This window comes from Psammomys obesus, unplaced genomic scaffold (assembly GCF_907164565.1).
Source record: "Psammomys obesus unplaced genomic scaffold, mPsaObe1.curated_primary_1811, whole genome shotgun sequence".
Lineage (NCBI taxonomy): Eukaryota > Metazoa > Chordata > Mammalia > Rodentia > Muridae > Psammomys > Psammomys obesus.
In genome coordinates, this window is record NW_026586550.1 from 10720093 (window position 1) to 10737448 (window position 17356).

At 37.9% G+C, this 17356-nt stretch overlaps 1 protein-coding gene across 1 annotated transcript in view; it reads left to right on the top strand.

Annotated features, from left to right (window-relative positions):
* The window catches only part of Ubn2 (ubinuclein 2), a 79246-nt gene that overhangs the window by 18916 nt on the left and 42974 nt on the right, over positions 1–17356 (top strand). Inside the window, exons 4-7 of the mRNA XM_055601994.1 lie at positions 4237–4374; positions 6104–6207; positions 6759–7248; positions 15207–15277. Coding sequence (XP_055457969.1) covers positions 4237–4374; positions 6104–6207; positions 6759–7248; positions 15207–15277 — 803 coding nt within the window. The remainder of the gene's footprint in view (positions 1–4236; positions 4375–6103; positions 6208–6758; positions 7249–15206; positions 15278–17356) is intronic.

Here is a 17356-nt window from a genome sequence, read left to right on the forward strand (position 1 = left end):
ACTCAAGAGAGATCTCCCTGTATCACCGTGTCCAGCTAGAACAGTTTTGGATTCACAGCCAAACATAATAGAAAGTACATATCCACCCCGACTGCACACACATGCATGCATGCACTCACGTGCCATCCTTTCCTATCAACACATTGTACCATGGTGGTGCACTTGTTCCAGGCGATGAACCTACATCAGTACACCATTACCACCTAAGTTTGTACCTGCTGGTGTGATAGATTCTGTGGGTTTATACAAGTGTTGATTGACATATGTCTGCCATTATCACTGTACAGATTTGTTTCCCTTTAAAAATTCTCTGTGCTCTGCCCATGCCTCCTGGTCTCCTGATATCTGGCAGCCTCTCATCATAATTTTGGCAAGGTTTTTTTTTTTTTTTTTTTTTTTTAGAAGAGAGTAGGGCAAGACAGGGTTTCTCTGAAGACAGCCTTGGCTGTCCTCAGACTTGCTCTGTAGTCCAGGCTGTCCTTGAATTCAGACATTCCCCTCCTCTGCCTCCTAATATCTGTGATTAAAGGTGCCACTACCTCTCGGTTCAGTTTTAATAGTGCCTTATAATGGAAACCGTACAGTGGGTTAATCGATGGGGTTTTTGATATCATTAGTAGTATTTAGAGTATTTAAATAAAGTGTTTTTCAAGTTTAATTTTGTAGCTAATACATGAAATACATACCATTTTAGACCATGTGACTAGTAGTTTCTTCTTTTATTATTGTATGTATGTATGAGTGTTTTGCCCATGTGTATCTGTGTGCACAACATGCATGCCTGGTGTTTGGGGGCGGAGGTCAGAAGACATAGGATCCCTTGGGACTGCAATTATAGTGGTGAGCCACCAGGTGGGTGCTGGGAATCTGATTTGCGGTCTCTGCAAATTATCTTAACTGGTGATGCATCTCTCCAGCTCTGACTAGTATTTCTAAGAAAACAAAATCAAATAAGAAAGCGTCTGTCATAGATGATGTATATATTCTGGGTTTTAATATGTAGTATTTTTTGCTCTTGAAGAAAATTTGAAAGCTGCTACTTTAATAAGGATGAATTTTATAGGTATAAGTTTTTGATTTCTACATTTAGTAACCTTTTGTTATTGGTCTTTTAAAAATCAACTGTTTTTATCTAATTCAACCATAAAACAATTATAATCCAATAAAATGACTCCTTGTTTGTTTTGATTTGTCAATAAGCTTTTCATGTTAATAAATTATTTTATAGAGACTAAAAAAATCATCTGTTCCCAGTGAACGTTTAGTCCTCTGATACCTTATATTACTAAAAGGCCTGAAATCAGTCTCACCTTTGTTTTTCCATATTGTAAAAGGACTGAATATGTGTAACTGCCAAAAGTTAATGTTCAGAGGTTTTCCTGAGTTCTTGTTAGTCTCTGGCTAAGATAAGATCTAGAGCTAGGATATCTTAAGTTGTTTCATTGCCTTAACTTTGTTCCCCTTAAATGGCTCAGTTTATTCTGAGCAGTGTCAGGGGAGAGAGAGCTCAGCAGCAGGCTTGGAGCATTTAAGGTTACCCTGAATCTCTGGGGTGAGTGTTTCCCCCATGAAGAAGTGGTCTGCTTTAGGGAGGGGATTGGCCGGTGACTTTATTACAAGCATGAAATGGTTTTGGATTGATTCTTACCTGTTCCTACCGGCAAAACAGGAAAAATGTTTGCCTTCCCTGCCTCCCGAGGGTGTCATGAAGACCAAAGAGAAATATCCATGTAAAGAAGTATTAAGAACTAGTATCTGGAACCAAAGATACAGGAATGTTCATCTCATCATGTGATCATTTTTAATCTTTTCTTTCACTTGCCAGTAATACTGACCTTTTTTGAGAGGTGTGAAGAGCACCTATATATATCTAGTAAATTAAAAAAAGGAGTTCATTTCTCTTTTTGTATTTCATTTTTTTTACATTAAGCATAAACTTGTAAAATTATTTTTCTATAACTTTTGAAAGAAACAACTTAAAGTCACATCTTTTATGCTTAGCCTTAATAATTTTCTTTTTCTTTTCAGAGACAGGGTCTCCCTATGTAACCCTGGGTGTCCTGGTATTCTCTATGTAGACCAGGCTGACCTTGAACTCACAGAGTTCCACCTGCCTCTGCCTCCCAATTGCTGGAATTAAAGATGTGTGCCACCATGCCTTATATTCTTATAGTAGCCAGTAGAATATGGATTTTTTTTCCTTCCCTGTGACAATCCGTTTTTCTTTTTAAGATTTGTTTAATATACATACATATATATATATATATATATATATATATATAATATATATGGATGTTTTGTCTGAATGTGTGCTTGTGTATCACGTGTGCCTCAGAAGAGGGCATTGGATCCCCTGAAACTTGAGTTAGGGATGTTAGGGATGGTTGTGAGCCACCACATGAGTGATAGGAATTGAACCCTAGGTTCTCTGAAGGAGCAGCCAGTGCTATAAACTGCTAAGCCATCTCTTCACCCCCAAGGATGTTTCTTTAAAAACCAAGTGTGATCTGCAGACTCCCAGGAATAGAGTAGAGAGGTCTCCTGGTTACAGGCATCTTAGTACTACTATGTACTGAGTGCTTTCTCAGACACTTTGATCACTTAAGATTGGCCTCAATTTAATATTTGCTTTTTGACCCTCTCCACTGGGTGAAATAATGATAAACATTAAACTGTGGGGTTTTGAGGACATGTTATAAGTTAGATTCTCCAGCATAGTGCCTGGCTCATGCCATATTCTCAAGTATATAGTTGACTGTATAGTTGGTTTTCTGCTTTCCTTAGAGATGTATGCTTCTTTTCTTTTAAATACTTAATAAATATATATGTATATATATAATATATATTTCTACTTACTCATAGAGGCAAGACAGAATTTTATTCTGTATTATCTCCTTATTAATAAAATTGCATATTGGTAGGGTTTTTAAGGACTTGCTTCTTATCTGAATGTTCAGTTCTCTGCTTCAGTATATTTCAGCTTCTCCTTAGAACTGTTATCAGGAAGGATAGAGCAAGGTATACTAGAAGTCCTTGGTTTGCATGAGATGCTTATAAAGGCCAAAGGTAAAAGGATTTATTTTTTTTCTTTCTCTGAAGCTGCTGTTTATTTCCTTATTTTTGGCTTGTTGGATATGTGTTTAGAACATTATCCAACAAATAAACTGGAATTTTATTTTGCTATGTTATAAGAAAAACTAGAACAACAGTAGCAGGAATAGTACCATTATTCCTTTAACTCTTTATCCACAGAACATCTTCCAGAATTCTTCTGGAAATTCCTTTCTTAAATAAACTGAATGATCACAACTGCCTTTTATTCCAGATTTTAACGTTTTCTAAACTTATTCTGTAAGTAGCTTTCTTGGAGTTTTGATCTCCCTCCCTCATTTATTTTAAATTAACAAAAAGCAATATATATTTATGAGGTATAGTATAATACTTTGATAATGTACACATTTCAGTGATCAAATGATAAGGATAATTGGCCTGAATGATCACTCAAACATCGTTTCTTTTTGGTGAGGACATTAAAAAACCTTTTCCTAGATATTTTGAAATACAAATATAAAGTTTATTAACCAGTATCTTCCTCATCCCAAACCTCTGATAGCTAACATTGTACTTTTATGAATTCAGCATAGAGTCCACATACAAAAAATGGTATGTGGCATTCAGTTCTCTGTGCTGGCTTATTTCACTTAACATAATGTCTTGTACATATTGCAAATGGTAGGATTTGCTGGCTTTTTTTTTTTTTTTTTTTTTTTTTTTTTTTTTTTTTTTTTTTTTTTGCCCCCTCTGAGACAGGGTTTCACTCTCTAGCTTTTGTGATCCTGATTTTCTATGTAGATCTGGCTAGCCTTGAGCTCACAGAGGTCAACCTACCTCTGCCTTCCAGGTTGTGGGATTAAAGCTGTGTACTGCCATGCCCAGCTCTGGTTTTCTTTTTTAATACCAAATAATGTTTCATTATATAAAGGTACTACATTTTACTATTCCATTCATTTTTTTGATGAACACTTAGGTTGCTTCAGTGTCTTGGCTTTTGCAAATGAAGCGCAGAAGCATAGTATCTCTTTGACTTACTGATTTCATGCTCTTTGGGAGTGTGCCCAGTAGTAGGATTGCTGGATTTGTAGTTAGTATTTAAGGAAATTGTCAGTAAGTGCTGTTCTTTGACATGTTTATAGAATTATAGACAGGAGAGTATATTTGAAACTTTCTTTGCTCTAGTATGATGAATTAGTCCCTGCTTCTCTAACAACAAAATATGGAGGCTTCTATATCAACACTGGCACTCTGCAGTTTCGCCAAGCTTCAGATACTGAAGATGATGATATTACAGATAACCAAAAGCACAAGCCACCCAAGGTGAGTTTGACATCTCAGCATCAAGGAGAGCATATAATTAATATGTTATGCCTTCTGTTTTGTTTATAGTTTTGCTGTGCTTGCTAAAAATCAAGCCCAGGAGTTCTTGCATGTTAAATAAGCACTCTACTGCTGAGCTATACCCGCAAAGACCAGTATAATTTTTAGTTTTTTGGTTGTTCACTTTTTTTTTTTTTTAGCTTTTGTTTTGTTTATTAAGATTTATTTATTTATTATGTATGTAGTGTTCTGCCTACATGCCAGAAGAGGGCACCAGATCTCATTATAAATGGTTAGGAGCCACCATGTGGTTTCTGGGAATTGAACTCTTAACCTCTGAGCCATCTCTCCAGCGGTTGTTCACTTTTTAAAAATTATTGTGAGTGTATATATGATGAGTATGTGTAAGTTATGGGTATGTGTATGCCATTCTTTTCAGAGTGGATTCTTTTCAGAGTGGATTTCTCCCTCCAACATGAGCTCTGGGGATTGGGCCATCAGGCTTGCATGGCAAGCACTTTTACCTGCTGAGCCATCTTGCTGGCCACAGGGTATACTTGTAACACTGATGCCTGGAACTTGCTATGCTGATCAGATTGGCTTTACATTTACAGAGATCTATCTGCTTCAGCCTCTTGAATGCTGGGATTAAAGGCATGTGCCACCATACCTGTTCTTAAGATAGACTTTTTGAATATTATTTGTGCCACAACTATGAACATAAGGAAAAGTAAAATACTATTGTTTAGTGAAATTTTACTTAATTATGTTTAAATTTTTATTGATATGGACAGGGGATATAGTTTAATGGTAGAGTGCTTCCTTCCTATACACAAGGATCTCCACATTATTAAAAAAAAAAAAACACAAAAACCAAACAAACAAATAAAATCTTTATTTTTACCATTTGGGAGGTAGAGGTAGGTAAATCTTACTTAGCCTGGTCTCCATAGCCAGCCAAGGCTACAGGGTAAAATCCTGTCTCCAAAAATAAAACAAAAAAAAACAAGCAAACAAGAAATTAGGATTTTTTTTATACATACAAGAGCCATTCATAAACATTAACTTCTCTTAAACCTAATTTGTAACAACTTTTTTTTGTTTTACTATAGCTGTAAAGTGAATATTGTCCATAGCTGTGGGGTCAAAGACTTTATTTCGACCAGAACCACTAAAATCCTTATTCAAAATGTCAACTCTTAAGGCCCCAGTGATCTGAATCAAAGCCACAGTGGAGAGGCTGGTGAGATGGCTCAATTGTTACAGAGTTTGCACCATTGCATGAGGAATTAAGTTTGCATTCCCAGCACCTATTTAAGAAGCCTAGTGTGGTGGCACATGCCTATAATTGGAGCACCTATGTAAAAGCCTGCCCTGGTGTCATACACCTGTAATCCAAACACTGGAGCGGTGCCAACAGGAGGAAATCTGGGCTTGCCCACAAGCCAGTTTAGCCTAATTGATGAGCTCCATGTTCATTGAAAAAGCCTGTTTGAAATAAGGTGAACAATTGAAGAAGGCACCTATTGTTGCTCCTTTGTACTCACACACCTAAACACATACACAACAGTAACAACAAAAACAGGTAAGAATACTCAGGCCCAAGAACGTGCACTTCTAGCAAGTATTTCCAACACTGACACCTTAAAAATCTTAAACGCTTCATTGCCAACGTCAAAGGAAAATATTGATAGGCTGATAAATGATACATTCTCTTATCATTTTGTAGGTTCCCAAAATAAAAGATGATGATATTGAGGTAAAGAAGCGGAAGCGGAAAGAAGAAGGAGAAAAAGAGAGGAAGCCAAGGAAAAAAGTACCCAAACAGCTGGGGTATGCTAAATTAAGCCTATTAGTACTACAAATACTACAGTTTCCTTTTAGAAATATATATTCACCACTAATGTATTTACTTACATTTAATTTCATAATGACCCACTGCTTTTTAATAATATTGTGGTTACTGTTAATAAGCAGGAGGCTTTGTCATCTAATGAAACTCACTCATGGTGTTTCAGATTACACTTACAGAATTTTCACTGACTATCTTGTTCATTATAACTTTTTAACCTCGAAGAACCAGTTTAAGCCACATGTATTAGCACAAATCTCTAATTCTAGGACTTGGGAGGTTGAAGCATGAGTTCAAGTACATCCTAAGAATGATATGTAAGGAGTTTGAGGCCAGCATAGGCTTTGTGAGACCTTGTCATGTCACCCAGAAGGTGGTGAGAGGGTGCTAGCGTGAAAGTATACTTTAATAAGAAACTAAGAAGACACCTCCCGCATGATTTAATTATTTTACTTATTTACATTGAGGATGAACTTTTCAAATGATTCAGTCCAACCAGTTTTTGTTTTTTGTTTTTTGTTTTCCTTCACAGAGTTGTGGCTCTAAATTCACACAAGTCTGAAAAAAAGAAGAAGCGATATAAAGATTCCCTTTCTCTGGCTGCCATGATACGAAAATTTCAAAAAGAGAAGGATGCATTGAAGAAGGAATCTACCCCTAAAGTCCCAGTGACCCCGTCAACTTCCTCTCTGCCTAAGCCCTCTTGTGCTGCCACAGGCCTGGGGGATGACATCCCAGACTTAAGTCTAAACAGTGCTGATCCAGATCTCCCTATTTTTGTTAGCACAAATGAACATGAACTGTTTCAGGAAGCTGAAAATGCCCTAGAGATGCTAGATGATTTTGACTTTGACAGATTACTGGATGCTACTTCTGATGGCAGTCCCCTCTCTGAGTCAGGGGGAGAAAACGGAAACACCACACAGCCCACCTTCACCTCTCAGGTTACGCCTAAGGTGGTTCCTACACTTCCAGACGGTCTACCTGTGCTTCTTGAGAAACGCATTGAGGACCTTCGTGTAGTAAGTGTAATGATGCTTTTGGTTTTTATTTGCCACACAAACATGTAGTTTAAAGACCCATAGTCCAAGCAACTTCTTATTTTCCATAGTCTCTTTTAGACATCGGCTATATATACCTAGTAGCACTGTGCAAGTTTACCTGAACTTACTTGGTCCAAACTGTTTTATCATGTAGTCTTGTTCTGTTTCATTATTTATTTTTTCAGTTTCAAGGGATCAAATCCTGGGCTTTCTATAACCTAGTCAAGAGTTATACCACTAGGTGGGTGGGGGAGCCGGCGACAGCGCATGCCTTTAGTTCCAGGTAGAGGCAGGCAAATATCTGTTAGCTTGAGGCCAGCCTGGGCTACAGAGCAAGTTCTAGAATAGCCAAGGCTACACAGAGAAATTTGGCTTGAAAAAGAGTTCTACCTCTGAGCCACATTTTGAGCCCATAGTTATTTTATGGTCTATTTCTCTAGCTAATCAGAAGCTATAGTAAGCATTAGTTGTAGTCCCACTATGACAGCTGTCACATTAGGTTTCTCCTCGTACTTGGGCTCATTTGTTAGTTTAACTAGCTGCAAACCCAGCCTCCTACATCTGCCTTTCATCTGAGATACAGAATAGTTTGTGTTCAAATTTGGCAGGCCTGGCTTAAATTGATTTTTGATTACTTTAGCATGTTTGTCTAAATCCATGCCATATTTGAGTAATTTTGAATTTTCTTCCCCTGATTATAAAAGTAATATAAACCAGGTGTGGTAGTGTGTATGCAGTTCCAGCAGCGGAGGCCAAGACTGGCCCATCTACTGTAAACAATATAGAATCCACTTCATATATGAGGAAAAATTTGAATTACTCACCTCTAGCAGAAGTAGCCATTATTAAACTGGTGGGTTTTTTTTTTTTTTGGATTTTAATCCACAAATGTGAAGTGTTGTTTTTTTTTTTTAACTACAAATAATTCTTTGTAATGTATGAACTTCTCTATTCTGCTTTTTTTCTCCTAAGATGTCTCTATTTAAACCATCCCTATGTTGTGTTTATTCTTTTATCTCTGAAATATTGAATTGTCCTATGTTGGGAGCAGAAGAATTCTTTTCTGTCAACTGACCCTTTGACTTTATTGATTGATTATTTTACTCTTGTATTTGCTATTTAGTGTTTCTTCTAAGGTTGTAACTTATTAATTAGGCTGCTCTTTGTTTTTATTTATTTGAATTTCCTTTCTCAGTCCAGAATTTAGAGGAAGTGTGTTAAAAGAGCTCATTGCCAATGTCGACTGTATTTCTTAAAGATTTTAGATCATTGTTAATTATGTGCGTAGGGCAGTGGTTTGGGCACAGGTGTGCTCGTTCTGTGGAGGCCAGAAGAGAGCATGGGATCCCTGAGGCCGGGGTTACTGCTGGTCCTGACCTCTGGTTCCTCCAGATTAAACAGATCAGAAAATTCAAAGCTAGCGTACACAAATGAGATAGACTGTGCATTTTTCAGGGTCTGGATTGTCTTAGAATGATTATTTCCAACTCTGGTCATTTTCCCATAAAGTTAATTTCATTTTTCTTTACAGCTGAATTTTCCTTACAGTTAAATGTACCATGTTTTTACTCACCATTCATTGTTGATTGACATCTAGGCTATTTGCTGGCTGTTATGAAGAGCAGCAATAATGGGTTGTTTGTTTTCCTGGTGTTTAGTTTTCTCTTTATTAGAATGATATATAGAAAAAAACGTTTCATGAGGTTCCATTTGGAGTTGTTGGTCTTAATTCCTGTACTTCCAGAGTTGTGTTTGTAAAGTTCTCTCCTGCGTCTATGTACAAGTCTTTTATTTCCTTGCTTAGATTTAGTCAGAGTGTTTCATTTTTTGTTTTTCTTTCAGTTGTTATTGGTGGTGTTTTTCTGACTTTTGTCCTTGTCTTGTTACTCTGTTACTTTAACTGCTATGTTGGACAGGAGTGGAGAGAATAGGCGTCCTTGTCTTTCCTGATTTTAGTGGAAATACTTCAAGTTTGTCTCCGTTTAACATGGATTTGTTGTCTTTTGTTCTGTTGATATTTGTCCCTTGTTATCCTTAGTTTCTGGGATTAAAGGCTTTTGACGCCATGCCTGGTCTATTTTCTGTGGTTCCTATTGCTTTTGATACATGGCGGGGGGTGGGAGGGTTGGGTTTGTTTTTTTTGTTTGTTTGTTTGTTTTGTTTTTTTTAACTTATTGAGAGATATTTTGTATCCCAATATTTTAGGGTAGGTTCAATGAGAATGTATATGTTCTGGTGGTTGGATGGAATGTTCTGTACAGATATGTTAGCTCCATTTGATCTATAATGTCATTTAACTAATTCTCTCTTCATTTTTTATTTATATGATCCATCCATTAGTGAGAGGGTTGATGAAAGTGGGGGTATTAAAGTCATCTACTGATAATGTGTGTTTGTGTGTGTGTGTTAATCTGTTACTCTACATCTGGAAGTATTTGCTTTGTAGAGGTGAGCGTATCCAGATTTATTGCATACTTATTTAAGATTGTAATGCTTTGAGGATTTGTTCCCTTGATCAGTATGAAGTGTCCTTTGACGTTTTTGCCCATCTTTGCACACTCCAGGGTGGTTTCTCTTTCCCTTCGGTGCTTGGCTGTTTTTGCCAACCCTTGCACTTTAAGATGGTCTCGATCTCTGCTGGTGAGGTCTGTAGACCTAATCTGTTTATGAGTTTGTCTGTCTGTCTTTTTAATTGTCCTGACATTTGAATTTAGGGTTTTGTGCATGCCAAGCAACCATTGTACTATTGAGTAGAGCCATAACTCTTAATTTGAGGCTTCTTTTTTTTTTCTTTAATTTTCTTGACAATCCTGTATTTGAAGTACAAGCTTTATTTACAAGAAACTTAAGTGGAGAGCGGCTAAATAATTCAACAAGAGCACACATCCTGAAAGTAACAAGTGACATTTAAGCACCAGGAGTCACCTCATCTTCCTGTTTTCCCCATTTCCTTTTGCGCCAGTCTTGATCACTTGGGTATCTTCTAGGTTCCAAGACAGCCAAAGTTACACAGAGAAGCCCTGTCTTGAAAAACCAAAAAATAAAAGAAATAAAATAAAAATTAAAAAGTGCCAGTGGCCAGGCATGGTGATGCACACCTGTAATCCCAGCACTCAGGAAGGCAGAAGCAGGTGGATCTCTGTGAGTTTAAGGCTAGCCTGGTCTACAAAGCGAGTCCAGGACAGCCAGGGCAACACAAGGAAACCCAAAAATATAAAATAAATAAATAAATAAATAAATCGTCTACAGAGCTAGTCCAGGACAGCCCAGAATACAAATAAATAAATACAGAGCTAGTCCAGGACAGCCAGGGCTACATGGAGAAATCAGATAGATAGATAGATAGATAGATAGATAGATAGATAGATAGATAGATAGCCAGCCGAACTGGTCATGGAGAAGCACCAGAAAACAAAATCAGTGTCCACCATGCCAAACAGTGAAAAAGATTATAACCCTGAGAGAGGGAAACGCCTGACATGCAAATGCAGTGAACTCAATGAAGTTGCCCAGAGAGCATACAGGCATGTAGCAGAGGAAAAGCAGGAAGCATGTGCAGGCCCAGCACATGCTTACTTACTTACTTACTTACATACATACATACATACATACATACATACATACATACTACATTATAGTGCTTGTGAGCTGGTCGCAGTGGCACGCTCCTGTAATCCCAGCACTGAGGGAGGCAGAGACCTCTGTGAGTTCAAGGCCAGCCTAGTCTACACAGAAAAACCCTATCTCAGGAGGAAAAAAAAAAAAAAAAGCACTGGTGATATGATACAGTGTTTCAAGATGGAGTTATTAGTAATATTAGGTACTGTTTATTTAGGGGGGAAAAACATAACCAGATGTTCTGCCCTGAATGTGCTATTGCCATTTCTCTCAAGAGATAGTAACCTGACTGGGTCTGAGCACATAGTATGAAGGCTAAGGAGACTTAGATGCAGCATGGCTAAATGATACTCTGAAAGCCTTCTAATGTTTAACTTGCCAAGGCAAGATTCAGGGTTAAGACAGTTGCATTACGTAGCACACACTCTGTCATATAAGCCACTTTCTTCATACGCTACTCAGGTAGCTATGGGAATATTCTGGTCCTAAAAAGGTCCTGTGATATCTCACATCAAAAGATATCTGTCTGCAGTGGCCATGACAGGCTCAATCCAGCCTTTAGTTGGAAATCGCCAATAAAAAGGTTCACTTACTGATGCACACTAGTTCTTTGTGTCTTTCTTTGAAATATAAGATGGTGCTTTTTCTTCAGCAGATGAAATTTATCTTTGGCTGAAACATTTGTGTCTATCTGATAAACTGCTTCGCTGTTCATTTTTTACTTTGCAATGAATAAATACTTGACCTAAGTTTTTTTTTTTTTCTTTTTAAGTTTCCTTTTCATTCTGGCTTTCATTGTATATTTCTGTCTTTTACACATGCCTAATCTTCATCCTGTCTAAGAAGTATGTCTTGGAAATTTGCCTTTTCTACCTAAAGCATGTGAAACTGTCAAATATTTTGGAAGCTTGGCAGAGATGGAAGTTTTGTGTTAGCTCTGTCTAATCTGTGAGCATCTCATGGCTCTTGACATGACCTGCCTTTGACTATTCTGCCATAAGTGATTGTGGCAGCGTTTCTAAGTTAAAAACTCTTTTGCTTCTAGTTACCTGGTTAAGAGGAAGTTCAGTGGTGACAATATTATCCTCAAGCTTATGTAATTAGTTTGTACTTATTCCTTGATTTTTTTTTTATTGCTCTTAATTATGTAGAAGCTAGACTACTGCAGTCAGCCAGTGTCTGCTGTGCAGCAGTTTTACAGTTTACACAGAAGGCCTTAGCCTAAATCTTGACTGCACAACTTGCTAGCAATTTCATTTAGGGGCATCTTGTGTAACTCTTCTATGTTTTTGGCTCCCTATTTTTAAGATTTGGGGAATGTATAATACCAACCTCTGATTGTTTTTGCAGATCTATATGATAGTCAATATAAAGTATAGACTACAAACTAAAAACAAATACAAAGTTAAACAATTCATTCATATAGAATGTCCTGCTGTCGAGGACATTCTGTAGGGAACAGAAATAATCTTGTTTTTAAAATATTGTGGTTTCAGGAGCTCCACAAGGAGACCAACAGAGCCAAAAAATCTGGGCTCAAAGGGTCCTGCAGAGACTGATGAAGCAACCAAGCACCATGCATGGAGAGTACCTAGACCCTTGCCCAGATGTAGCCCATGGGCTGCTCAGTCTCCATGTGGGTTTCCTAGTAAGGGGAGCAGTGGCAGTCACTGGCATGAACTCATTTGTCTGCTCTTTGATCACCTCCCCCTGGCAAGGCCACAGAGAAAGAGGATCCAGACAGTCCTGATGAGACCTGATAGGCTAGGGTCAGATAGTACTGGAGTAGGACCTCCCCTATCAGTGGACTAGAGGAGGGGCCTAAGGGGAGAAGAGGAAAGGAAGGTGGGACCCGGAGGAGATGAGGGAGGGGGCTACAGCCGGGATACAAAGTGAATAGATTGTAATAAATAATATTAAAAAAATGTTTTAAATACTGTGGTTTGAGGGCTGGGAGCTTAGCTCAGTGTTTGGGAACTTGCCTAACATTACAGGGTCCTGGTTTTCCTCAGCACAGAAAAAATGATGTGGATTGACATTATCAGTAGGTAAAACCTAGCAGTTTAAATAATAAAACAAAATGGAAGTCCTAACATTAATGACAAGAGCAGAAAGTACTGTTGCCTGGCATTTTTATTTAGATAAATACATATTTATGACTTGAATACTAAGTCTGACTTGAATACTAAGTCTGATTTTTGGCTAAGTCTAATTTTTAATGACATTAAAGCTTTTAAGATTATAGAGTTTAAGGTGGATACAATGGCAGATGCCTATGATCCTAGTACTCTGGAGTCTGATTCAGGAGAATCACCAAGCTCAAGACTAGTCTGGACTACATACGGAGCATATATCTTTCTCAGTGTGTGTGTGCCTGGGCATGTGTGTGTGTGTGTGTGTTATAATTCTTCATGTGTTTTCACTCAAAGGAAATGTCTGTTGTATACTTTAAACATTTTGGCAAGCACTTTTTTTTAATTACACTTTATTCACTTTGTATTCCCCCATAAACCCCTCCCTCCTCCCCTCCCAGTCCTATCCTCCCTCCTCCTTTTTCACGAATGCCCTTCTGCAAGTCCACTGATAGGGGAGGTCTTCCTCTCCTTCCTTCTGATCTTAGTCTATCAGATCTCATCAGGAGTGGCTGCAATGTTTTCCTCTGTGGCCTGGTAAGGCTGCTCCCCCCTCAGGGGGAGGTGATCAAAGAGCAAGCCAATCAGTTCATGTCAGAAGCAGTCCCTGTTCCCATTACTATGGAACACACTTGGACACTGAACTGCCCATCTGTGCAGGGGTTCTAGGTTATCTCCATGCATGGTACTTGGTTGGAGTATGAGTCTCAGGAAAGACCCCTGTGTTCAAATTTTTTGGTTCTGTTGCTCTCCTTGTGGACCTCCTGTCCTCTCCAAATCTTCCTATTTCCCACTTCATTCATAAGATTCCCTGCATTCTGCCCAAAGTTTGGCCATAAGTCTCAACATCTGCTTTGATAGTCTGCAGGGCAGAGCCTTTCAGAGGCCCTCTGTGGGAGGCTCTTAACTTGTTTCCTGTTTTCTTCTTCTTCTGACCTTTTGGGATGGGGATTGAGCATTTTAGCCAGATTCCTCCCTCTAGATTAGTTTCTCTAGGTGTACAGATTTTAGTACGTTTATCTTATATTACGTGCCTACATGAGTGAGGATATACCTTGTGTGTCTTTCTGCTTCTGGGATACCTCACTCAGGATGATCTTTTCCAGGTCCCACCATTTACCTGCAAATTTTATGATCTCCTTGTTTTTTATTGCTGAGTAATATTCCATTGTGTAGATGTACCACAATTTCTGTATCCATTCCTCTACTGAGGGGCATCTGGGCTGTTTCCAGCTTCTGGCTATTACAAATAAGGCTTCTACAAACATGGTTGAGCAAATGTCCTTATTGTGTACTTGAGCCTCTTTTGGATATTTACCTAGGAGTGGTATAGCTGGATCTTGAGGAAGCGCTATTCCTAGTTGTCTGAGGAAGCACCAGATTGCTTTCCAGAGTGGTTGTACAAGTTTACATTCCCACCAGCAATGGAGGAGGGTTCCCCTTTCTCCACATCCTCTCCAGCATGTGTTGTCACTTGAGTTTTTGATCTTAGCCATTCTGATGGGTCATTTTGATTTTCATTTTCCTTACGACTAAGGATGTTGAACATTACTTTAAGTGTTTCTCTTGGCAAGCACTTTTTATCATAGGATTGATACTCAGTTTTCAGTTTCATACTTTTTGTGACCTTTGATGATGAGTAAGTCTAAAAAAAGGTAGTACTAATGTATTTTCACATTGCTTCTTTGTACGTATAGTATTTCATTGTGGCTATCATTTAAATGACCCTTGGGAAGTTGCTTTATTTTAAGTGATACTTTCAGTTCCGTATGTTGTGCTTACTACTCACTGTATGCTTTGCTTTTAACATCTTGGGATTTTATCTTTTTTGTTGTTGTTGTTGGTTTTTTTGTTTGTTTGTTTGTTTGTTTTTGTTTTTAATGCTCTCTGAAAGACAGCCTAGCCCTGTGTCACTTTGATTTTAGTACACTGGTACTGATTTTGAATGTCCAAGTGAAAGAATTAAGTCTCTGTTTTTTAAGCTAGTAAGTCTATTGGCGGTTACAGCCACTACAGCAAACATATATACATGAGAGCCTATTTGATTTGGATTTCAAATGGCTTTGCATGACTCTGGGTCAAAATTTGTGGTATTTTACTAATAATGAAGTTTATTATTATTGTTGTTGTTAGATAATTCATGTCAGTAATTGTGAATTACATTGTCTGTTTTTCTTGTTTTTCTAGGCTGCCAAACTTTTTGATGAAGAAGGAAGGAAAAAATTCTTTACACAGGATATGAATAATATTCTTCTTGAGTAAGTGATTTCTATCGTTTTTCTTTTTAAACCTGGACTGGGAATAAACCTCAGTGATAGAATGCTTGCCTAGCGTTTGTGTGGGGTTGGGTACAATTCCTGCCTTAAAAGAAAGAAAAGATAACAAACAGCTAACATTGCAGGCTGCTGAGTCAGTAGAGTGCTTGCTTAGCATGCTTGAAAGCCTTGGGTGTGCATTAGACTTGAGTGGCACACATCTGTAATTCTAGCACTTCATAGGTGAAGGCTGAACAGCTAAAGGTCATCCTCAGCTACATTGTGAGTTGAAGGCCAGCCTGGGCTACTTGATACTGTATCTCAAATAAATAAACTAATTAATTAATTAAAACTCTGAGAGAATGGTGGTTCATGCCTCTGTTCCCAGCACCAAGAGGCTGAGGCAAGAGAACTACAAATTTGAGGCTAGCTTAGGATGTAAGTTGAGAGCCAATGAGGTGATTCAGTGGTAAATTACTTGCCATGCAAGCTTGTTCTTAGTTTGAACCCTAGGACCCAGATGAGAGGAGAAAACCCACCCCCAGTGTTATCACTTGAGCCCCACACACTCATGGCATGCATTCACTCACATCTGCACTCATGGTGCGTGCACATCATCATCATCATCATATAATGAGACACATTTCAACTGCAACAGTTCTTGCCTTTAATTTATAAAGGTCTGGATCAGATTCCCCAGTACTGCATAAAACTGGGGGTGATATTTTATACCTGTTATCCCCACACTATAGAGGTGGAGCCAGGAGAACCAGGAAATTCAAGGTCACCTTCAGGAATAATATTAAGTTATAGACTTGCCTGGGCTTTATGAGACTTTGTCTTTAAAAAATAAAAAAGCTATAAATGTACACATAGTTGACCTGTGGAAACCAATGATATGGCTCAATGGATAAAGTGCTTAACATCAAATCTGATGACCTGAGTTTGATCCCTGGGACCCATCTTGTTGAAGGTGAGAAGCAAATCTACAATTTGTCTTCTGGCCTTCTCACATGTACTCCATAGTACCATATATATATGTATATATACACGGTACCATATGTATATATACACACATGCACATACATATATGAATGTTGTTTTAAAATATTTTATTAATTGATCTGTGAGATAGAGATGCATTTGTTTGCCATACTACTTATGGTAGTTACAGCCTTTGATATTCCTAGCTTTTAGAGCAAATGACCACTATGCAGGTTGACTATTCAGCTAGTTCTAGGTGCATTTTGTGTCACCTTATATGAAAATGTCTGTGAGAGTTTAGAGTACTTATTCAAAGTGGTGTAATTGTCCACCTATTCCCATTACTCAGAATTGAGACAGATGATTCTGTGATTATTTAATGATGGTTATTATAATTTCATACAAAATTTGTAGCCAATGGAAACTGTGGCTCAAAGAAAAAATCTTGGAGCTAGGCGTAGTAGTATAGGTGAGAGGAAAAGTCAGGTGAATCTCTTGAGTTTGAAGCCACACTGAGTCTACAGAGTGAGTTCCAGGACAACAAGGGCTACACAGAGAAACCCTGTCTTGAAAGAAACAAATCTTGGCTCTAAGTTTATGTGAAAGTTACAGAAATCAAATAAGGAAAGAAAAAGATGAAGGTTCATATATGACATGGATTGTATTTAAATGAGCAGATTTTTAGATTTATTATCAATATACTCAGAGTTTGATAGTAGTGAAGCTGCAAATTTGAAGGTTGTAGCCAAATAAGATGTACTTGTAAATAGTTGGCTCATAGATTTTAATGGTTGGTTATAGGATAAGCATACAATTGACTGGAGACAGAACTAGACAATATTGTGGTCGTGAGGGAAAAAGCACATTATGCTTATATGATGAAATAATCGGTCCGATCTGGTATTGTATAGTATCAGAAAGATAAGAGCAAGCAATGCGTCTATGAGTCCTGTCTTTTAAAATAACATAAGAGAAATATTAGATATAAAAGGGTGTTTTTCATTATGTATAATTGTGAAATGTAAAATTGTGCTGCCACATTTTCTGATTACTTTTAAATTCCAGATTCACTAGACAGTACAACTGTTACTCATCAGA